General features: G+C 43.2%; 1 protein-coding gene across 2 annotated transcripts; it reads right to left on the bottom strand.

Moving 5' to 3' along the window:
- Positions 1 to 5,438: 5,438 nt before the first annotated feature.
- Positions 5,439 to 22,590, bottom strand: LOC115828171 (ribosomal protein S6 kinase alpha-4-like). Of its 2 annotated transcripts, none has more exons than XM_030792104.1 (18): positions 22,508 to 22,590; positions 21,938 to 22,009; positions 21,439 to 21,506; positions 20,811 to 20,961; positions 20,399 to 20,514; positions 19,521 to 19,628; positions 19,153 to 19,233; positions 16,701 to 16,804; positions 16,276 to 16,426; positions 15,379 to 15,540; positions 14,935 to 15,060; positions 13,800 to 13,933; positions 12,334 to 12,427; positions 11,714 to 11,884; positions 9,543 to 9,734; positions 8,060 to 8,219; positions 6,784 to 6,947; positions 5,439 to 5,969 (listed from the first exon to the last, which is right to left on the bottom strand). In XM_030792104.1, exons 1-18 carry the CDS (start codon positions 22,584 to 22,586, stop codon positions 5,757 to 5,759), a joined length of 2,346 nt encoding a protein of 781 aa, XP_030647964.1. In that variant the 5' UTR covers positions 22,587 to 22,590; the 3' UTR covers positions 5,439 to 5,756. The 2 variants fall into 2 exon arrangements, with proteins under 2 accessions (XP_030647964.1, XP_030647965.1); XM_030792105.1 differs by having other exon boundaries at positions 19,153 to 19,230.
- Positions 22,591 to 24,019: the final 1,429 nt, after the last annotated feature.

The following is a 24,019-nucleotide window of genomic DNA, read 5'->3' as shown; positions in this document are numbered from 1 at the left end:
CTGGTGACTAGTTTTAAAATGTATAAGATCTCATTCACTCTCTCTAACTCAGCTAGACACGCACACACACATACATACTCACTAACGTGACTTCAGACCACAAACTCATTCAGACTCTCTCTTGGTTATGCCTGTCCCCCGACCACTCCTCTGTGGTAACATGATGTACCTCTCCAAACAGAAATCAGTGAAAAGTTATGAGTGAAAACATTTTTTAACTCATAACTCACTATAATAATAATTCCAAATATAATTCTCTTTATTGTCTCCAACATATACACAGCACACAGTGGATGAAGTTGCATGTTCTCAGGATCACGGTAATTATCTGCTGCACTTCGTGTGCATTGCCATCTTGGACTGTGGAGCAGTTGGGGGTTAAGTGCCTTGCTCAAGGATGTTTCCTGTCTGTCTGGGAATTGAACCAGCGATCTTAAGGACACAAGCCCTTTTTCTGTGACAACATACTGGGCAGATTCTCCTTCGTCGTCCAATTTGACGGGTAAGAAATATCTGCGTACGTTAAATATATAGATCTGATCCTATTCATTTGTTCCATGGGATTAGAACCAGTTTAAAACATTTTCATTTGGGTTTTGGGTTTGGAACAAAGCATTTGTCTCTGCCCAGGGCAGAAGGCTGCTGTGCTAACGCTCTGATTGGCTGGGTGACCCTACCTTGGGTGAATATGGCCGTAAGTAAACCAGCACTCAGATCCTCTTACAGGGATCATAGTTGGATCTTCAACCTCTGCCTTGTTTTTCCAGGTGAGCCTGCCCTGAAAGCATCTGAGAGAGTCTAACTGTCCCAGAGGGAGATGGGTTCAAATGAACAAACTCACACACTTAAGATACTGTTTTTTTTTTTTCTTTCCGCATTGTCTCCACACACACACACACACACACACACACACACACACACATCAGCTTAAGTCATATTTAGCTGTTTAATAATGGAAGGCAGTTTTTGGAACGTGAGAGATTAAAGTTTGATGAGAGGAGAGGAGAAGAAAGTGGAGGATCTGCTATGAAATCAACCTTGACGCACTCACTGCCACCGGTAAGGCTGCAATAGCCGTTCGCCTTCAATTATTCAGCAGGACTCACTGAAGAGAGATACTGCCAGTGTGAGTGTGTGGCAGGTTAGCTCACTTCAAGGCGTCTACCCTGGAGTATGACAGAGAGAGATGGAGGGAGAGAAAGAGAGCGAGCGAACGAGAGAGCGAGGGAGAGAGAGCGAGAGAGAGAGGGAGAGAGCGCGCGAGAGAGAGAGAGAGCGCGTAAGAGAGAGAGGGAAAAAATAGAGGAAGTGAGAACTCTTTGTTCTCCTACCTCTGCTGAGTGTCCGAATCGGGAAGTGAGTGAGAGACTGTGGTATGTGTGTGGGGCATGTATTATTGTGCTTGTAATTTGTGTGAGAGTGGGTTTCTATATATCATGTGTTTATATATATATATATATATCATGTATTTATATATATCATGTGTTTATATGTATATTATACACACACTTACATGTGTGTTTTGACTGGTTTTGTTTTGTTTGATTATCTGATGTGTGTGTGTGTAGTGTGTGTGTGTGGTGTGTATCTGGAGGACTAATGTCTCAGTTTCTCATTGTGTGTATTTTAAGCATGGGTGGCCTGGAACCTGCTGTATCCCTCATCAACTCCTGGTTGATTTCCAGGAGCGGCAGAACGCTAATTGATGAATTGGTTTTGATTTACAGATCCATCCATACCCATCTGTGTCATGCTCCATATATCACCATTTCCTATGCAAATGATCCACTCAGAATTATTTTGATTAATGACACAATGACAGCTGCATTATTCCCCATATAATCCATTGGTTTCCAATTGCTCTTTCTGCCAGTGGACACTGTGACGTTTCAGAGCCACACTGACACCTGGTGGTGAAGGGGTAATATTGGACGAAGCTATCAGTAGACACAAAGGGCAGCTACGGTGGAATTGAGGGGGACAAAAAGACAGAGAGAGAGAAATTCTCCAGTGTGGCGAACTAAGGCTACGCACTCACATCCAGCTGGCCATTAATAAAACAGTAAATCTTGAGACAGCCTCAAAAGTGTTTAAGCCCTCTTTCAAATTAGATATACGTGTGTGTGTGTGTGGCTAGGCTAAATGGTTAGTTTGACTGTAGTATTCAGGTGGAGAAGAATTTTGTCAGAGAAAGAGAGAGAGAGAGAGTGGAGGAAGTGTTCTGGTATATTTATGTTTTTGGATTTAACAGTGTTCTCAATGCAAAAAAAAAAAAAGATGCATTTTTAACATCTCATTACAGTGCTTTTTCAATACCATGATTTTATCTCTTTTCATCTTACAAAAACTTTTCTTTTTTTTTTGGCAAAGAATATACAGAACAACATTTAAGTTATTATGAAAAATATCAAAAAAGAAGAGGGAAAAAAAAAGAATATTAAAACATGCACCTGGAAATACTCAATGAAAAACACATACCAACAGCAAAGTTTAAATATTTACAATAAAAAAAAAAAGAAAGAAGCAATGCTAAGAGTTTCAATTTTACTCTGTGGACAAAAAAGTGATTTCCATTCAGAATGAATACAAGATTTGCAATTAGAGACAATAACAATTCTATGGTTTCATTATTCCTACTCTGATTTGTGCAGTGTGCAAGATCTTGTAGGAGCAAAAGTTAGATTTCACTCCTACTGCAGAAAAAAACACAAACAACACTCAACCCTCAACACACCACTACACCACACACACACACACACACACACACACAACAAACAACCCAGAAAGCCAGTAAAAACATAATAAATACACATTTTAAAGCTGAAAACCCACTGAATTGATTAATCAACTAAAACTTGTATGACAATGACAATAAGAAAAGTAATATTGGGGGGGGGGGGGGGGGGGGGGGTAAAAAGAGCAGAGGAAGGATATTACATTCTAATATTGATATGTCTACCCCCTCGGACATAATATACCCCAGTCTCAAAATAACTCGCAGCTCAAACCGTCTGTTGTCTGATATTTCTCTGCAGGCCACGGTAAAGATCTTTCTGAATCGATAATCATAACATGCCGACCAATAAATACATCTCTGAGGGTTTTTTTTTTTTTTCCCCACATGATTTTAACTTGCTCTAACTTTCTGCCACGACGACGGAAAACGCATAATTTGTCGGATTTGATTAACTAACTGAAAAATGACCATAAGCCCTTGCTCCTCAACGTTGCTCGAACACGTACTTGCGCGTGTTTCACTACTAGAGTGCACCTGCAGCCCCCACGCGCGCACACGACGTTCAAACTACACTGTGTGCGGTTGCCGTTCGCTACGCCAGATTAGCGTGTTTGACAAAAGGTAAATAAAGATATAAATATTTCTGAAGTTGCCAGAGATTACGTTGGCACAGACCGCGAACGACAAGGTGGGTATAAAATATATACAGTGTTGTTGGTGTGTGTGTGTGATAACGCTATCGGCACAGCCCAGTGTAACAGCGGACAAGCTATCGCAGTTTGTCCATACAGATCTGATACCGCACGTTTCAGTCATCGGTTCAAACGAACAGATCAGCTGAGCCAACACTGGCTAACGGTGTATGTGGGGTTTTTTTCTTCTTCTTTTTTTCCTTTTTACATTTCAAACACTGTTTAACGAGGGAGAGTCTATAATCTCCAGTCGTCTCACCTGCGTCCAGTGACTGTCTACTAAGGCAGTAGTGCTTTAGGTTACACAGGATGAAAACACTCCTTTTCATTTTGGGATGTAATTTTCCCTTGAAAATATGCAGAATCAATTATTTAAGGAAACTATTTCTGATTTAAAAAAAAAAAAAAAAACGAGAAAATGACTTTGTGCGGTATATGCTGCAGATAGATTTGACATCATTCTGGAAAACTGCCACTGTGAAAAAAGAAAAGAAAGAAAAGAAAAAACTGTCTCTGAATAGTTCATTGGCAAAGGCTCCCTACATGGCCAGTGAGATTTTTAAACAATTCATTTAAACATCACCACAGTAAATCTATTCCAATGTTTTGTGACTGATGTAGTCATAATTATACCTTCTCCTCTTCTCCCTGTCTCTGACTGAAGTGTACAGAGGTGGCGTAAGGTTAGTATGTGTCAGGTGAGCAGAACAGTGGAAAAGCCCTTCATGTTTGATTAAGTCTTGTCTCAGTTTGGGCACAGTACAGTACAGTTATCCTCACGGCACCCCACAGAACCACACCAAACGACAGACGGGGAGAGAAGGAGAGAAAGACTGAAACAAGGGACGAGAGAACGGAGAGAAAGCAGACCAGAGAAAAGAGTTGTGTGTAAATATGTTGAAAACAGAGTGGGAAAAGTCATCCATTTTCAGAGAGGGTTTTTCTGCCCCTGAAATGGCAGTGCTCTTTGCTCTGTGATTAGGTCAGTGAACAAACTGAGAAAGAAAGAGAGAGACAGAGAGAAAGAGAAGAGAGGGAGAGAGAGTGTGCAGTCGTGTTTGGGACGGCCCAGTTCTCCCACATAGCACCAATCACACACGGTGATCCACCCCATGTCGACAACCCACAGATACAACAAAACACAGCTAACACTACTGATACTATCTCTTAACACTGCGCCAGCTTGGCTCCTCAGTGTCAAAGTTTTAAACTCAGTCCTCGTCTGAGCAGGTAAATCATTAAAATATATGTATATATGTATATATATGTCGAGCATGCGTTGACCAACATCTAACAGCCAAATGGCGAATGTGAAGACTGAAGGAAGGCAAAGGGACGAGTGAGTGATCATTTATCTGATCTGTACTGAGAGAGAGAGAGAGAGAGAGAGAGAGAGAGAGAGAGAGAGCGGGCAAGGGAGAGGGGGAGAGAGAGAGAGCGAGAGAGAGAGAGAGAGTGTGTGTGTGTGTGACGGAGAGAGAGAGAGAGAGAGAGTGATGGAGAGAGAAAGGGAGAGAGAGAGTGATGGGGAGAGAGAGACAGAGAGAGAGAGAGTGTGTGTGTGTGTGTGAGACGGAGAGAGAGAGAGAGAGAGAGAGAGAGAAAGACAGGAGCTCTTGAGTGAAGTGCTGCTCTGTGTTTGTGGTAGTGAAGTGTATGGTGGCCCCCCCTGCTTTCCTCAGCTATGGCTTTCCTGACACACGGGCTTCTGTTCCCCCCCTCAGCCCTACTTAGAGTCCTCTTCACTTTTCCCATTTCTCAGTCTTTAAAAATCTTTAAATTAAAACCCTTACAAAAAACTAGCATGGAATCTCCCAAAAATTCCACAAGGCAAAGGTCTGTAACTTTACATTCATTCAAAATGAGCACGTTTATCAAAAGACAAGGAGACAAAACCATGATACACTATTATACACATGCAAAGTAAAGCTAAAAACATTCTTAATGTTCACTTAATACCTTGAATTATATTTCGACCGTTTGTTTGAGAAGGAAAAAAAAAAAAAAAAAGACAATGAAAAGTAAGAACCTTGTTTTTGTTTAAAAAGCCAAATAACACATTTCTCGTGCCAGGCAAAAGACATAGTTTCATATTTCTAGATTTTCATTTCTATTCAAGCCTCTTTTTTTTTTCTGTCCCACAATGCATTTGTTCAATCACCAACCTGCTTTTAGCACTGGGAAATTCCCACCACGACCTAGGACATTCCGCCTGCTGATTCCATTTTTTTTTTTTTTTCTGAGAAAAGAAACGGATAATGCTTTTCCCTTAAGCCTTCCCCTCACCTCACCGTTTCACCCTGCCCCGGAGGATCAGAGGTCAAAGGTCACAGCTTGGGGTCATTGTTGGGGGTCACAGTTTGGCGCGGCTGCGTTTTGGGATGAGACGCCGAAGAAGAGGACGAGGAAGATGAGGACGAGGACGAACTTCGCCTGGTTTCCACGCCGGTGCTGGTCATTTTCAGCTTGCGGCGTTTGGCCAAGGGTGCGTTGTCTACGCTCTTGAGGAAAAAGCCCTCTCTCTTCCCCCTGTTGAACGCCTGGCGGAGAAAAGGCAGGAGAGAAGACAGGAAAATGAAAGGGAATGTTCTATGGCTGACAGGACGGGCTGCCATTTTTGCCATGTTTCCCTTTTTCCGGTCTATCAAAGTGAAGCGTCTAACAGATCTGGGACGGAGATGCCTCCCGAAGCCCAGACTCCTAACTCAGACAGAATGCAGGAGACCGCAGAGATCCCTGAGGACTACACACTCACTCGTGTCAAAAGGTCTAATGAGATATTGCAGCGTCTCCTTCATGTCTCTATTACAGTAAAACTGCAGTACATCATCTACTAAAGGCATAAATGATGAATACATTATATATATTATGGATTTTAGCTCCGGTGTCATGTGAGGGTGGCAGGGAAAGTGCAGCTGGTAACTGCCTAAGAGTGCCCCCCCCCCACCCCCACCCCAAATAGCTTATTTAAGTAACATGTACATCCACCTTCACATGAAACCAGAAACCATAAAACATAAGAATCTTTTTGGTTTGTTTGTTGTTTACACAAAATAACACGACTAAAAGTAATATTAAAACCAAACTGTTGCACTAGGAGGAATTGTGTCAAAACAAATTTCTATGTCACAGCCGTATAGTTTGGTAACTGCAGTTGCTATAAAAAAAAAAAAAAACTGTATGTGTAAGCCTACAGCTGTAGCTTGCTTGTAAGCAGGTGGTGTCATATTTAAAGTTGGTGTGAATGAATATTACAGTTCAGACGGTGGGTCTGGAGCTCACTGCCTGCAGATGAACAGTGTGTCAGAGGAGCAGGGAGGCCTGGTACCCTGTGTGTGGAGGCCTATGACTCACCTTGTAGGTGGCGTTGACGTAGGTGCGTACGGTGGGGCCGCACGACTCCAGCACATCCGGAGTGCAGAGGGGGGTGGAGGACATGGTGCCCCCACCCTGAAGCCAGGAGTTCTCTTTCAGATCAGACATCTTCAGGCGTCTCTCAGGATCCACCGTTAACAGACCTGAGAGCGGAGAGAGGCGTCGAGAGAAAAGGCGAACACATACGCAGACAGAGCGAGAGAGAGAGACATCGAGAGAAAAGGCGAACACATACGCAGACAGAGTGAGAGAGAGAGACGCCAAGAGAGATGAAAAGAGAGGGAAAAAACAAACGATGACTGAGAATCACACTTCAGGCAAAACTCTAATTCACCATTAAATGAACAAGTAAAATACAAATAAATGCCAATTAATCCAATTCATAATCTTTTTTTTTTTTACCTTTTGGGAATTTGAGGAAAGCTAAAACAACACAGTGACTCACATACTTTAGAGTAGTACTAAAAACACTTGTAAGACAAAATATTTTAGAAAGAGATCATTTTAAAGGCTAAGAAATCTCCGAGGTCCATGAATATTTTATAAAGACCTTGTTAAGTGCACCCGTCATGTCTGAACGGTTTAATCACTCATGTAGCACACACAAACACTAACGATACTTCACGCTCGCAGTTTGGAAAACACACAACAGCATTTTAGACTTAGACAAAATACCTTCTCATGTATTTGCCCTTTAAAATGCCAAGGCCTCAGATCGCCCGGCCATGGGGGGGCGGTGACACGGTTGACAACATCCGCCACTTGCCTAAAAAGTCCTTATATGGCAGTTGCTCCGCCCACTTATTTGCATATGTAAATAAGCACACTTAGCACTAACCGTAATAGCATGTTTCTAATACCGGCCTCAGGCGCTGGTCAGTTGAATTAAGCTCAGGTTAAGGAAAAGGTTTAAAGACAAATACAGATGGCATCTGCTGCTGGGTCAGGATCAGTGTTGAATCGTGATATTGCTCCTACTTTAAAAAAAACACACACGTCCCTACAAATCCACCTTCTCACAAGTGCTTTAAAAACACGGTCGGGTCCTGACGAGCAGAGCTGAGCCTGAAGGTGCTTGTTACCCACAGCGCTGCACATAATCACATGAGCTCACTGGCTAACGGCTCAGCACGTTAAAGCTAATCTGACTTTTGCAACTCCTAAACTTCCCCGGGGCAGACTCACTGTCGTAAACACACGCCCGTCATTTACACAGCGGAGCGCGCGACCCCCGCGTCGGGTCTACGCCACACACCTCTCACAAGGTCTTTGGCCTCGTCAGACACGCCCCTCCACGCCTCGCCGTCCAATGAGAAGTCGCCCTCTTTGATCTTCTGCATGATGTCGGAGGCGTGCGATGACGTCATCCCCTTTTTCTCACTCTGGAACGGCACCTGTCCTGACAGCATGGTGTACTGCCACAGAGAGAACCATCCGGACGTTATGCTTTCATCTCCACACACTCTCTGGTTTATTTTTTTTATTTCATTCATGTGTGGCATCAGTATAAATTTCACATACAGGCCAAACATTTTATCTAGCACCTATGCATGAGTGTGTGCGCACTCACACACACACACACACACACACACACACAAACAAACTCCAAGATGCATCACAAGATGCAAATAGAGTCCTATATGATAGACAGGACTGCGGTTCATCATCATTATTATAAGAATCTTAGAGAGAGAGAGAGTGGAAAAATAAGTAATCACAATGCTAAAGCAGTTTAGCTGTAGCCACGGGACTCAGCTGCTGCAGAGTGGGCAGGACTCTTGCGTACATTTATTTAGTATGAATTAATGTTCTCTCATCCATCAGTCCGTCACGGCACAAACACCGGCCTGCCCAGAAAGTCCACTTCACTTGTCTTCACCTCCCACACACCTTTTGTATTAGCAGCGAGTCGCCCACTGGGATATTATGTTACAAGTTTAATCTTTTTTTATCTTCTTCTCCCTCTCCGTTCCCATCCCCGCATTCTGATCTCGGATTCTCTGGGTTCTCTGTCCTCTCCCGTACTCTTCCCTAGCTCTGTCCTCCCATTGGCTGCTGAGTGGTAGAGAACTGCATTCCCATTGGGATCTCCCAGCACTCACTGAACCCAATATCAGGTGAGGGACTAATTTTGTCATTGAGAATTTGTGTGCGTGTGTGTTTATATGTGTATGTGTGTGGGTATGTATGTGTGTTTATATGTGTGTGTGTTTATATGTGTGTGTGGGTGGGTGGGTGCATGTGTGTGTTTATATGTGTATGTGTGTGGGTATTTATGTGTGTTTATATGTGTGTGTGTGTGCGTATGTGTGTGTTTATATGTGTATGTATGTGTGTTTATATGTGTGTGTGTGTGTGTGTGTGTGTGAACAGATAAAGCGTTGGCGGATCATTGGAGTAGGTGGTTCTGGCGAGCTGTTAATTGAGGTTATTAAAAATATCTAATGAAACTGTTTCATCGACAGCAGCACTGTTTTTGACTGTCCATACTTCACCTTAGGCCTGCCAAAAATCGTCTGCAACAACCACCAATCGAAATACTAAAGACAGAACAATCACAGCTTGGGTTTGGTCTGGTTATTTTTTCCTGAATTAAATGCTACAGAAAATGCAGCTGAATGTGGTAACCATGGTATAACTATATATGTCTACATAGACACACGCACACACATGCACACACACACACACATGCACACACACACACACACACACACAGACAGAGAGAAGCAGGTCCATACCAGGATGACCCCGAGGCTCCAGAGGTCACAGGCCTGGTCATAGCCTGTGCTGTGGAAGAGTTCGGGGGCAGCGTACTGCAGAGTGAAGCAGGGTGTCTGCAGAGGAGCACTGCCCGCGGGAAAGAGCCGCGCAAAGCCAAAATCTATCACCTTCAACACCGAGTCATCAGCCTCGTCCGCAAACAGCACGTTCTGACAGAGAGAGAGAGAGATAGAGAGAGAGAGGGAGAGGGGGAGAGAGAGAGAGAGAGAGAGGGTGTTATCCACACTCTTCTAGTGGTGCATGAAAGACATTGCACAATATCTACTGTTATTTCCATAGCTACACTCACTGAGACAGATTTAAAACAAACTTAAATGATTCTTTTGTTGGAGGGATGAGAAGAGAAGAGAAGAGAAGAGAAGAGAAGAGAAGAGAAGAGAAGAGAAGAGAAGAGAAACTGCAACATTTCCACACAAAGCCCCTGTTAGGGTTAAATATAAAACCGTAAGATACAAAGCGTTCTCGTTTTAGATTCTGGAGTTGGGTTTTTAATCTGTGGTACTATTTCCTCAGCCTAAGCAGTCAGAACTTTACCCTGACCGACAGACGGACCGACCAACCGACCGACCGACGGTTCGGTGGTTGCCATGGTAACACTGTAGAGAACCGCTTATTCTCAAGTGGGAGGTGTGTGAGTGTGTGAGCGTGTGTGTGTGTGTGTGTGCGCGTGCGTGTGTGTGTGTGTGTGTGTGTGAGTGGGCAGCATCAGATATCATTTCACTAAACAGAATCCTGCTGGCACATCTGCTTCTGCTCCAAATCAGTTTTCCCTGCATGAAAGAGACTCCGAGAACAGACCGCCGTCTGTCTGAGCAAGTACACAACGGTAGCAATCAAGAGACAGTGCCATAAGACCTCTCTACTCTGTTATATTTAGTCTTCAACCGAGTCTCACAGTGGCCTCAAACAACACTGCAGCGTTCGGAAATACACTTCCGTGGCTCAGAGATGATCAGAGCGTGTGTTGGATGGCTCTGGGCAGAATTAATACACAGGACCTTTTCCAGACAAAAGTACAGCAGGGCAGGCAAACTATCATCATGTCCCAGCTGAAAAGACATCTTAATAACTCAGTGATTGGAATGACAGACACATGCACAGCGACGTGTATTTCTCTCTGTCTGTTTTTCTTTCCCCTGTCTCCCTCCCTCCCTCTCTGCAGTACTGGGCACTACACGTTTGTCTGTTGAGGGAAAAGGCATATAGATATAAGTCTAGTGAACATCGCTGTTCCTCTAATAGTGAAGACACTGAGAATCTAAAAGAATATTCCTCACAGTGCTGTGAGAGAGACAAAATCCACAGACTGCAACCCTCCTATAGCATGGTTATAATCTTTACCCATTATCACACCCCTCCTATAGCATGGTTATGATCTTTATCAATTATCACACCCCTCTTATAGCATGGTTATAATCTTTATCCATTATCACGCCCCTCCTATAGCATGGTTATAATGTTTACCCATTATCACACCCCTCCTATAGCATGGTTATGATCTTTACCCATTATCAAGCCCCTCCTATAGCATGGTTATAATCTATATCCATTATCACACCCCTCCTATTGCATGGTTATAATGTTTACCCATTATCACACCCCTCCTATAGCATGGTTATGATCTTTACCCATTATCACGCCCCTCCTATAGCATGGTTATAATCTTTATCCATTATCACACCCCTCCTATAGCATGGTTATGATCTTTACCCATTATCACACCCCTCCTATAGCATGGTTATAATCTTTATCCATTATCACACCCCTCCTATAGCATGGTTATAATGTTTACCCATTATCACACCCCTCCTATAGCATGGTTATGATCTTTATCCATTATCACGCCCCTCCTATAGCATGGTTATGATCTTTATTCATTATCACACCAGAACTTTTTGATCCCTTTCGCATTTCTGTGTGTAGCCCGTTGATTTGTTCATTATTAACAAATCTAACCATGTGTGTGCCTTTCATCCATCTGTCCATCCATCCAGCCATCCAACCAAGAATCCATCACACATTTACCCATCTATCCATCTTTAATTTATCCTTCTATCGATGCACTCATCCACCTCTCTCTCTCTCTCTCTCTCTCTCTCTCTCTCTGTCAGGCTGTGGTGTGTTTTACCTCCGGTTTGAGGTCTCTGTGGACCACCCCAGACTCATGCATGAAGCTGACTGCAGACACCAGGTTCTGCATCAGCTGACTGGCCTCCCACTCAGCAAACAACTTCTTCTTCTTGATCCTCTCCAACAGCTCCCCACCCCGCAAGAGCTCCATCACCAGATATGTATGATACTGCAAAGATTTGAGTGGGGGGAGGGTTTAACCAAGACACAGGTGAATACCTATGTGTTACTGTGAGTATGTGAGTGATGGACCATATCAGTGTACACCTCATGTTTTTTTGTGTGTGTGTGTGTGTGTGTGTGTGTGAGAGAGAGAGTGTGTGTGAGCAAGCATTTGTGTGAGTGATGTACTTTAACAGTGTACACCTCATGCTGTCAGTGTGTGTGTGTGTGTGTGTGTGTGTGTGCGCGCGTGTGTATGTGTATGTGTGTATGCGCGCGTGTGTGTGTATGTATGCGTGCGTGTGTGTGTGTGTGTAACTTTCCTGATCAGTGTAGATGTCATGCTGTGTCTCATGCATGTGTGTGTGATGCCTGATCAGTGTGGAGACATCATGTCCTGTGTGTGTATATGTATGTGTGTGCATGTGTGTATATGTGTGTGTGCGTGTGTTATACCTGATCAGTGTAGACCTCATGCAGTGTGACAATGTTGGGATGACTTTCACACTGTCGAAGAGCTGCTATCTCTCTCTGTGTCATCGCTTCCATCCTGAAGCAGACACACACACACAGACACACACACACACACACACACACTCAGTATCTATAGATTACACAAAATCTAGAAAGTCCCTGCTGGTCACATTATGTCATTTAAAACATGGGAGGGAAGCTCTTGATGTGTTTTCAATGCTGTAGTGGGGCTCATATCCCAATATAGGTCATATCATATCCTGATAACGATACATATCACGATATAGCACATTTTGTGTAAATTCAAAGAATTGATAGTTTATATAAAATGACCACATGGAAAGGCCTGTTTCTTATCACATTCTGATTCTATACTCCACACATAAAAGCACGGACAGAGTACTAGGGCCACACTGAGGGGGAAAAAAAGCTGAGAATTCGAGAATAAGGTCGTAATATTATGAGAATAAAGTCGTAATTTGACAAGAAAAAAGTCATAATAGTACGAGAAGAAAGTCATAATTTTAGTTTTCAATTTTATTTTAGAGGGGCAATATCAGAGGAGCAGCCTGCCGCCTGCGTTAAAATGAGGAACGTGGAGAATCTTGTGAAGTTCTGCTTTAGTACAGGTTTCACAAATAACCAAATACTTTTGGCACATCGGCATCCTGTCATAGGTATCAGGACTTTGAAAAGATTGTGCATTAAACTATTCTGAAGAAAGGACCACACAGACTTGGAGGAAATTGCAACGAGAATAAAGTAGTAATTTTATGAGAAAAAAGTTATAATATCTATAAAGTTATAAAGTTCTAACATCCCAGTCTCTGATCAGGCCCAACATTCTCTAATTCAGATCCAAAAGATCTCTTCAAACATCTGGCATGAAAGACTGTTCTGAGCAGGGTGTGTTTACTCAACCATACTTTCACACATAAACCACATCACCTCACATCACCCACAGCCTCACACAGTGTTAACACTCCAGCCTTAAGTCTGTGTGTGTTTGAGTAAACCAGATCAGAGCCACTGGAGGGATAAACCACATGAATGAGTGTTGGTTCTGTTAGATACATGGTTCAACCCATTAATGTGTGTTGTTTTTTTTCCTAAATAATACCTCAATCTCTAAATGAGTGTTGGATCTGTTAGATACATGGTTCAACCCATTAATGTGTGTTGTTTTTTTTTCCTAAATAAATGCCTCAATCTGTAAATGAGTGTTGGTTCTGTTAGATACATGGTTCAACCCATTAATGTGTGTTGTTTTTTTTCCTAAATAATACCTCAATCTCTAAATGAGTGTTGGTTCTGTTAGATACATGGTTCAACCCATTAATGTGTGTTGTTTTTTTTCCTAAATAATACCTCAATCTGTAAATGAGTGTTGGTTCTGTGGAATAAAAGGTGCAGGCGGTTTGTGAGTGTCAGTTCAGGGCTGTGCTGACCTGCGGCTGACGATCTTAACGGCGTAGTCCTGTCCACTCTGTTTGTGTCTGCATTTCCTACACACAGAGAAACTGCCCTCACCCAACGGCGCCTCCTGCAGGCTCAACTCGTAATGCTGGAAGAACTGAGAGTCCTGGAGGAGAGGAGAAGAGAGGAGAGGAGAGGAGAGGAGAGGAGAGGAGAGGAAAGGAGAAGAGTCATGGAAGTTACCTCAAATGGAAATACAATTAATTTAGCAATGATTCAGATATTTTGAATGAGAAAAGTAATTTAAAGCTAATCACATGGGTGAATAAGAGACAGACCTAACACTGACAGGTGACTCAGTGCTCCAGCCATGTAATAGTGTGTGACTGTGTGTGTGTGTGTGTGTGTGTGTGTGTATGATGTTCGTAATCAACATAGACCTAATGTTGTGTGTTTGTATAACTGTGTGTGTATAACTGTGTTTGAGTGTGTCTTCCTTTAAAGAACTATAGGAACAGAGAATATAAAGCAGTTATAAAGGTGACTGTTTGTGTGTGTGTGTGTGTGTGTGTGTGTACAGGCCAGCAACCCAGAGTGCTGTACCCTTAACATAGCACTGTATGTGTATGTGTGTGTGTAAAGGCCAGTAATCCAGAGTGCTGTACCTTTAACATAGCACTGTGTGTGTGTGTGTGTGTGTGTGTGTGTATATGTACAGGCCAGTAATCCAGAGTGCTGTACCTTTAACATAGCACTGTGTGTGTGTGTGTGTGTGTGTGTGTGTATATGTACAGGCCAGTAATCCAGAGTGCTGTACCTTTAACATAGCACTGTGTGTGTGTGTGTACTGTACCTTTAACATAGCACTGTGTGTGTGTGTGTGTGTGTGTGTGTGTGTGTATGTACAGGCCAGTAATCCAGAGTGCTGTACCTTTAACACAGCACTGTGTGTGTGTGTGTACTGTACCTTTAACATAGCACTGTGTGTGTGTGTGTGTGTGTGTGTGTGTGTGTGTATGTACAGGCCAGTAATCCAGAGTGCTGTACCTTTAACATAGCACTGTGTGTGTGTGTGTGTGTGTGTACTGTACCTTTAACATAGCACTGTGTGTGTGTGTACTGTACCTTTAACATAGCACTGTGTGTGTGTGTGTGTGTGTACTGTACCTTTAACATAGCACTGCGTTGGACCGTAGCTGAACCTGGCCGGTCCACTTTGATCTGGTCCTCCAAGAAATCTCCCATCACCACGTTTTTATTGAACAAGATGGAGGGAGCAATGAACGAGTAGCCCTGTTAAACAAAGAGGCACAAACATAAAGACACGCCAGAGATTCTGCCCTCTGAGGAATATTCAGTCATAATCCCATAGTCCCCACAGAATTAGGAACTGCGTTGGAACTGAAGTTTCATCATTCTCAGCTCATACACTGACAAGTGGAACTATCCAGGTAAGGTCAAAGGTCCTCACTGTGTGTTAGAGCTGAGATGACTGAAATAATAGTGAGTGCAGTAATACCACAGTAAGACCAGATAGACAGACAGACAGACAGACAGAGAGAGAGAAAGAGACAGACAGAGAGAGAGAGAGAGACAGAGGGTAAGATGTACCTGAAAGAGTCGGTCAGTACTGGGAGGAGTGCTGGCCGGGGAATAAACTGGATCCATGCCAGTGAATTCCTCGGCAAAATTCCCAACGTCAAGCTCATTCCGTAACTCCGGCCGGAATGGGGCTGGAATTTTCTTCTGTGCCAAGTCTACCCAGTTTAAGCCCTGCACACCAGAGACAGAGAACAAATAACACTCAGTGTATGTGTGTGTGTGTGTGTGTGTGTGTGTGTGTATGTGTGTGTGTGTGCGCGTGTGTGTGTGCGCGCGCAAGCTTTTATTTAATGAATTAATTTCCTTTAATCAATAACAATTTTACACTAGCTCATTTAGAGAACTATCATGGTAATTTTCAAAGCAATTGTCAACTGTGCCCACAAGTGACAATAAACTACCCAGAGGTTTTCAAGATTAACATTCACAGTTACAGACACACAGAGAGACAGAGCGAGAGACAGAGAGAGAGAGAGAGAGAGAGAGAGAAATGGAATGAGAGATAATCAGAGAGCCTGAGAGACAGGGAGAAGGAGAGTAAGAGAGAGAGAGAAAAAGACTTAAAAACAAAGAAAGCTGAGAGATGTCAGTTGGTATCTTGTGCTCAGATCAGACAGTCCCCCTTGTTGATGATTCTCAAATATAGCCCTCAGAATGAGACAGAGGATGTAGTCCTTTATCAGAACACTGAGTCTGCATGTCATCGCAACCTGAGCAAACACTCAAAAAACCACTCCACTCTGTAAACCCAGCACTTTTTTCGTTAACGTTCCAATTACCGTGTAAACGGACACACAGCCGTGTGTGTGTGTCTGTGTGTGTGTGTGTGTGTGTGACAGTGCTCTGAGTGTGAGTGTAATCCAGATAAGCAGGACGAACAGCAGGAAGGAGAGAAAGAGAGAGAACCTTGAAGAAAGGATGGTTCTTGATATCCTCGGCACCGTTGGGTCCAGAGCCCAGTCTCTTATGAGGGTCTTTCACCAGAAGTTTCCGCAGCAGGTCCTGAGCCACGGGACCAATCAGAGAGGGGAATGGCGGCTCACAGCGCAGAATCCGCCTGGGGGAGGAGGAGGGGCCAATCAGCACTGATTAGCTCAGATGGTCAAAGCAACTTCTAGATTGTTTGAGAGCATTCAAGGGTGTAATGAGTTTGTGTACAGGTCAGATGAGTGTGTGAGCACATGAAAGTGTGTGTTATTGTATTAGATAAGAGTCTGAATGTGTAAGAGCTGAATAAGTGTGTGTGTGTGTGTGTGTGTGTGTGTGTGTGTGTGTGTGAGTGTGTGTGTGTGTTTGTGTGAGAGAGAGTGTTTTGTGAAGTGAGAACTTACTTGGACACTTCACTCTGAGTGTTTCTCTCCCCCTCCAGAGTGAAGGGAGATGCCCCAGTCAGCAGCTCAAACATCAGAATCCCCAAACTCCACCAATCCACCGACTGCACAAACACACACGCGCACGCACACACACACGCATGCACACGCGCACACACACACACACACGCACGCACAAATATGGTTTAGCAGACGAATCACATTCATCATCACCCGATTCCTGCCATGCCACAGTTAGACTAACAAGAACTCAGGAACCGTGTGGTGTTTAAGAGACAGATGTGTACTATGTGTGGTGTTTAAGAGACAGATGTGTACTGTGTGTGGTGTTTAAGAGACAGATGTGTACTGTGTGTGGTGTTTAAGAGACAGATGTGTACTGTGTGTGGTGTTTAAGAGACAGATGAGTACTGTGTGTGGTGTTTAAGAGACAGATGAGTACTGTGTGTGGTGTTTAAGAGACAGATGAGTTCTGTGTGTGGTGTTTAAGAGACAGATGAGTACTGTGTGTGGTGTTTAAGAGACAGATGTGTGCTGCGTGTGGTGTTTAAGAGACAGATGTGTGCTGCGTGTGGTGTTTAAGAGACAGATGTGTACTATGTGTGGTGTTTAAGAGACAGATGTGTACTATGTGTGGTGTTTAAGAGACAGATGTGTACTGCGTGTGGTGTTTAAGAGACAGATGTGTACTGCGTGTGGTGTTTAAGAGACAGATGTGTACTGCGTGTGGTGTTTAAGAGACAGATGAGTACTGCGTGTGGTGTTTAAGAGACAGATGTGTACTGCGTGTGGTGTTTAAGAGACAGATGTGTACTGCGTGTGGTGTTTAAGAGACAGATGTGTACTGTGTGGTGTTTAAGAGACAGATGTGTACTGTGTGTGGTGTTTAAGAGACAGATGTGTACTGTGTGTGGTGTTTAAGAGACAGATGAGTACTGTGTGTGGTGTTTAAGAGACAGATGTGTACTGTGTGGTGTTTAAGAGACAGATGTGTACTGCGTGTGGTGTTTAAGAGACAGATGTGTACTGCGTGTGGTGTTTAAGAGACAGATGTGTACTGCGTGTGGTGTTTAAGAGACAGATGTGTACTGTGTGGTGTTTAAGAGACAGATGTGTACTGCGTGTGGTGTTTAAGAGACAGATGAGTACTGTGTGTGGTGCTTAAGAGACAGATGTGTACTGTGTGTGGTGCTTAAGAGACAGATGTGTACTGTGTGGTGTTTAAGAGACAGATGTGTACTGCGTGTGGTGTTTAAGAGACAGATGAGTACTGTGTGTGGTGCTTAAGAGACAGATGTGTACTGTGTGTGGTGCTTAAGAGACAGATGTGTACTGTGTGTGGTGTTTAAGAGACAGATGTGCACTGCGTGTGGTGTTTAAGAGACAGATGTGTACTGTGTGTGGTGCTTAAGAGAGAGATGTGTACTGTGTGTGGTGTTTAAGAGACAGATGTGCACTGTGTGTGGTGTTTAAGAGACAGATGTGTACTGCGTGTGGTGTTTAAGAGACAGATGAGTACTGCGTGTGGTGTTTAAGAGACAGATGAGTACTGCGTGTGGTGTTTAAGAGACAGATGTGTACTGTGTGTGGTGTTTAAGAGACAGATGAGTACTGCGTGTGGTGTTTAAGAGACAGATGAGTACTGCGTGTGGTGTTTAAGAGACAGATGTGTACTGTGTGTGGTGTTTAAGAGACAGATGAGTACTGTGTGTGGTGTTTAAGAGACAGATGTGTACTGTGTGCGGTGTTTAAGAGACAGATGAGTACTGCGTGTGGTGTTTAAGAGACAGATGTGTACTGCGTGTGGTGTTTAAGAGACAGATGTGTGCTGTGTGTGGTGTTTAAGAGACAGATGTGTACTGCGTGTGGTGTTTAAGAGACAGATGTGTACTGTGTGTGGTGTTTAAGAGACAGATGAGTACTGTGTGTGGTGTTTAAGAGACAGATGTGTACTGTGTGCGGTGTTTAAGAGACAGATGAGTACTGCGTGTGGTGTTTAAGAGACAGATGTGTACTGCGTGTGGTGTTTAAGAGACAGATGTGTACTGTGTGTGGTGTTTAAGAGACAGATGAGTACTGTGTGTGGTGTTTAAGAGACAGATGTGTACTGTGTGCGGTGTTTAAGAGACAGATGAGTACTGCGTGTGGTGTTTAAGAGACAGATGAGTACTGCGTGTGGTGTTTAAGAGACAGATGTGTACTGCGTGTGGTGTTTAAGAGACAGATGTGTACTGCGTGTGGTGTTTAAGAGACAGATGTGTGCTGTGTGTGGTGTTTAAGAGACAGATGTGTACTGTGTGTGGTGTTTAAGAGACAGATGTGTACTGTGTGTGGTGTTTAAGAGGTTCATTTTTCTCTTATAGCTGAGAACGGCGCATAGATTGCTGTCTGTTATACTAAAATATGCACACACACATGCATACACACAAGCATGCTATGACCTGTTTCTCACCTTTCCATGGCCTGATTTGCCTCTGATGATCTCTGGGGCCATGTATTCAATGGTGCCACAGAATGAATAGGTCCTGTCCTTCTGTATACACACACACACACACACACACACACACAAAACAAAGTTGAGGAAATGCAAAACAGCACATGTAAACCACAACCTTAATATTCATGCCCTCTATCTCACACACGTATAAACACTCATTCTCACACACACACACACACACAGACATGCACACAGACAGAGAAACACACACACTGACACACTGACACACTCACACCCACCACATGAGCATACGAACTCACTGACTCCATCAGGTCTTAAAACCTTTAATTCATTCAAACACAAACACAAGGCATGCCTCTCACCTCTTCATCCAGGAACTCTTTACTGAGGCCAAAGTCCGTCAGCACGATATGACCAGCACTGTCCAGCAGAACATTCTCCAGTTTAATATCCCTGTACACGATCCCCAGCTAAACACGGTCAGAACCAAACCCAGAGTGAGAACGGCACACCATGATTCCAAACAAAACCACCTTCGTAACACAACCACAACATTATCCAGAAATAAGGTAAAAAATAAATAAATGAATAAAAAGAACTTGCACGGCGTGACTAAGCTTTTGGCCTTTTTAAACTAAGCTCTGCAGATTGTCCTGTTCCCAGTCATCACGACCACGTCCTAACGTTACCACACTCAACATCACATCTCTCCATCACCCAGCGCTCTTTTCATTTCTCAGAAACATTCAAATGAATAATCAAAGTCAGAGTGAATCAGAGGAGACCCGTTTAATTGTCTCCCCCAGGTGAGAGCTTTTACTGCGTATGGGAAGATGAACCTTCGTGATTTCCTCAATATGACAGAATAACCCAGATAAAGCTAACAGAACAATCTCCCTGTAGGCTGTCAGTGTTCGTCTGTAAAAAAAAAAGAACCATTCGGGCTTATGCTTAATTCCTGTTCAGGCGTGTCAGAGGATTACATTACACTTATGGTCATCCCATAATTAAAAACACCCCACGGCAACAAGAGCCACGTGAGTCTGCAGGAAGCACTGTGAAATCCCATACCACTGCGGCCACTCAGTCGCTCCTCACACAAACACGTTTTACTCTCAGATGACTCATATCACGAACCAATCAATTTCACCTGACGATGAACACGATAAATATCAATGAACGAAGTTCTCTGTTTAAACGACGCCGAGCCGATTGGTCGGACACATCTCGGCAGTTTCACCTTGTGCAGGTGTTCCAGGGCCAAAACGATCTCTCCCACGTAGATCCGAACCTCATCCTCGGAGAAATGATCTCTCTGGTACAGGTGAGTAAACATCTCCCCTCCACTCACGTAGTCTACGGATGCCAGAGGCCAAAAACACAAATACACACACGCACACACACACACACGCACGCACACACACAGTCGTACATAACATCAAAATCCTGCACTGTGTTCTACACAAAAGTCCTCTCTGTGTTATAGGTGAATCTGTCCTGTAGTCAGTTTAATGCAGAGATCTGTGTGCACTTTGGGAAACAGCCTAAAAATCTGTATAAATGCAAAGCCATATAAAAACACCCAAATCCTCCAGGGCTACTGGAAACCTGCAGACAGTCCAGTAATCAGTGTAAAGCCTCCCAGTGCTCACCCAGTATGAGGTGAAGTTTGGTTTGGGTTTGGAAGGCGTAGTGCAGGGTGACGAGGAAAGGCGACTGACGGATGTGCTCCAGGACCTGTCTCTCCGTCCGCGTGTGCTCGGCCGTCTTCGCTTTCTGAACGATGGCAGCTTTCTTTAGCACCTGCGGGGACAGGTAGAGTCAGCTGGGCCTCTTCGCTGGCACCGTAAAAGCGTCTCTGGCAGATTTACCTCACGCCTCCTGTCACAGAGTGCTCAAACAGGACCCACGGCAAATAACAAACTCAGCGACAGGAGAATACGCATGTAGTCAAATTTATCACTGCTGGCTTTTTGCTACTTTTTACACAAAATAACTGTGAGAAAGGAGCATTAAAGATTCAAGTGACAGCTGAAATGGTGCTCTTTCAGGCTGGTCATGGGGCAGAATGAAACACCTAAGAAAAGCAACTCATTTTATGGCGGGAAGAGGGCTTTAGATTCCGGATGGGATGTGTTTACAAACAAGCACAATTAAAAACTCTGGCTTTTGCCCATCAGTGAAACACTCTACCAGTGTGTTAATCATGCACTGGTTCCCAGACAAATCAACAGAATGAAATAGACTCATTTAATTAAAAAAAAAATATCATGTACAGACCTTCATGGCATAAAGTTTCCCTTCATCGTGACCGCTCGTCTTCCTGACCAAAAACACTTTCCCATATGCTAAGGAGAAAGGAACGATTCAAAAACAGAGACAGAAAAAAAAGGATTCAGGACAAATTACTTATTTATTTTTTAATTTGTTCATGCATAAATGATACTGATATGTCTACGACGCACATGTGGGAGAGAAAGCTGTAAGCCTATTTAAAAATGGTGAACATCTGCTTAGGCTGAAACGCCGTCTTCGGCTGAGGTGAAGACGAGGACCATTTGTCCACTTACGCTTGAAATGGCGAGCACACACGCTTTGATTTGCGGGTGAAGGGTAACAATTATCACTCCTCCCTGTTTAATGTTTCTGCCCAAAACTGTTTCATAAAAGCCTCATTGTGAGAGGCAATCGCTCTCTACCTCTCACTGTCTTTCATCGGATTGACCGCATTTTCATTTTTGTCCGATTTAATTGCGTTATGAACGGCATCATGTCTCACCTCCTGTGCCCAGAACTTTAAGAAGTTCAAAGTTTTCCATCCCAACTTTCTCTGTGTAGCCCGTAAGGTTTGCTGAGGCGAGGAGGAGACAGAGAAGTAAGAGAGAAAACTGATATCAATACACAAAGCCAGGTGCACACAAACACAACCACACACACACAAATGCTTCTCATGCCAAATTACAATCCTAATGCACTTCAGCTACAATACGCTCTCATGAGAATAGCCGTCCGAGGCAGAGGAGATTAATACACACCACTCTGTAATGCAAAATTAATCGCTTGTTGCTCCTGCCGCTGTCATTCAGACTGATAAATAATTAAGCAGGCGCCAGTTCTCTAGTTGGCATACAGAACAGTTAAACGTCAAACAAATTAAAAACGACTACCATTACACACAAGGAGCACGAAAACTCCGTACTTTTTGAGCAAGTGTGTTCGTTCGGTGCAACTTTAAGCGCCCGATAAATGCTGAAATGACTTGATGAATGAATGGACCGACTTGTCCAAGCGAACTGACAGAGTATAATATGGTGTCAAAAATGACAGAAATGCGCTGATTGAAACCTACCATTAGTGATTTCGTGTTTGACAGTGCAGACTGTCCTTCGAGTCTCCCTGTCAGACTCATCACTGCTGTCCCCGGACATTTTGCCGATGAATGTAAAAAGGTCTTAAAAAATAAAAAACACTGAGTAGATTTCTCTTCCGGTGTATGATCTACCATCTATATTTAAGTGCTACCAAACAGAGCAGTCAAAAGATTACCCAATGAAGTAAACACCGCAGAACAAATGTCGAAAGTATCGCGGCTATTTGATCACAGTGAGTCGGACATGGATGACAGACATGTTTTTTTCAGTGTTGTTGTTTTGTTTTTTTGCTATTTGTTAAAATCCCTTCCTTCATTAATCCCTTTGACATCCTGCTGGTGTCTCACTAATCTTCATCAAAAATGCGTCGCAGGGGTTAAAACGACCTATATAATAATCACCAGATACGACTCAGACTTCTGATCTTTAATCTAAAGCAAAAAAAAAATCTAAATGAACCCCATCATCGCCATAATGTTGGCTGCTCTTGTGCAGTTTTCTGGAGAGTTGGGTTAGCAAGCTATTAGTTTCGAGAGTAACCTAGAGGTGGATGCTATTTCCGTATTTCCTACTTCGACACAACTGTAGCTGTGAGTGTCGGTGACCTGTGTAGGATAACGTTTATCTTCAAGCTACCCCTCATGTACAATCTTGCCGTCTGTTGAAAACTCTGTTTAACATGAGGTTTCAGTGCTCATTTGAATTAAACTGTTGGCAAATGTTAAAAACTGTTAGGCGCTTTGAAAGAAGCCAGTTATCTACGCTAGCAGGCTAACTTGGCAAGAGGCTAGGTGGCTAGCTAGCTAACTATCAACCATTACACCGTCCACTTAAAAACTTCCCGAAACGGTCAATGCACAGAGCTCACATAACGTTTCAGAAAAGCGCTATCTTGTCCCGTTTCTTCCGGATGTACTTGTGCCTAACTACCGTTTAAATATTCGTCTGTTGTGAAAAAGAAATAAATTAAACAGTAAATGATTGGGTTAGAAAGTGTAGTAAAGACTGTTGATTATTTGAACTACGGAAGCCGACTTGTCTCAGATACATTAATTTCGACTTCCAATTATTATACTGGGGTTAAAATTTAAAATGAAGTGAAAGAGATGGCACTCCACATTCCTCTCTCAAACATTTTATTTTTACAAATTAAGTTTTACAAATTAAATCTTTTTAAAATAATTAATCTTGAAACTGAAATAATAGAAATTGCAATGATACAGCTAATAAATAAATAAATTACTTTATACATTCTAATAATTCTTGTAATAGATGAGACGGTCGATAATAGCCATTGGAGTGGACTGAGTTTGCCATTTATTACTCTCGGAAATCATTTTATGTCGGAGGACTTGCATATCACGTCCGACCCAGTGCGTTGTTTTATGGAGGCTATATCAGATGCTCCCTATGTTTTGTTGCGTGTACATGAGTGCTTCGGCAGCAGTTAGTGTATTAACGACAGGGATTATGGGTGTTTTGAGAGAGGT

This window comes from Chanos chanos, chromosome 15 (genome assembly GCF_902362185.1).
Source record: "Chanos chanos chromosome 15, fChaCha1.1, whole genome shotgun sequence".
NCBI classification, from domain to species: domain Eukaryota; kingdom Metazoa; phylum Chordata; class Actinopteri; order Gonorynchiformes; family Chanidae; genus Chanos; species Chanos chanos.
The sequence above is the reverse complement of the archived record's forward strand: the minus strand, read 5'-3'. Positions and strand labels throughout refer to the sequence as shown.

What these genes read in the sequence shown, in the direction of transcription:
- LOC115828171 (XM_030792104.1), bottom strand. Translation starts at nt 22,586, where the DNA reads ATGTCCGGGGACAGCAGTGATGAGTCTGACAGGGAGACTCGAAGGACA. An exon ending in TAAAGTTCTGGGCACAGGAG is followed by an intron (nt 21,507 to 21,937) that starts GTGAGACATGAT and finishes CTTTCTCCTTAG; the next exon opens with CATATGGGAAAGTGTTTTTG. An exon ending in GGAGCCTCGGGGTCATCCTG is followed by an intron (nt 8,220 to 9,542) that starts GTATGGACCTGC and finishes TCTCTGTGGCAG; the next exon opens with TACACCATGCTGTCAGGACA.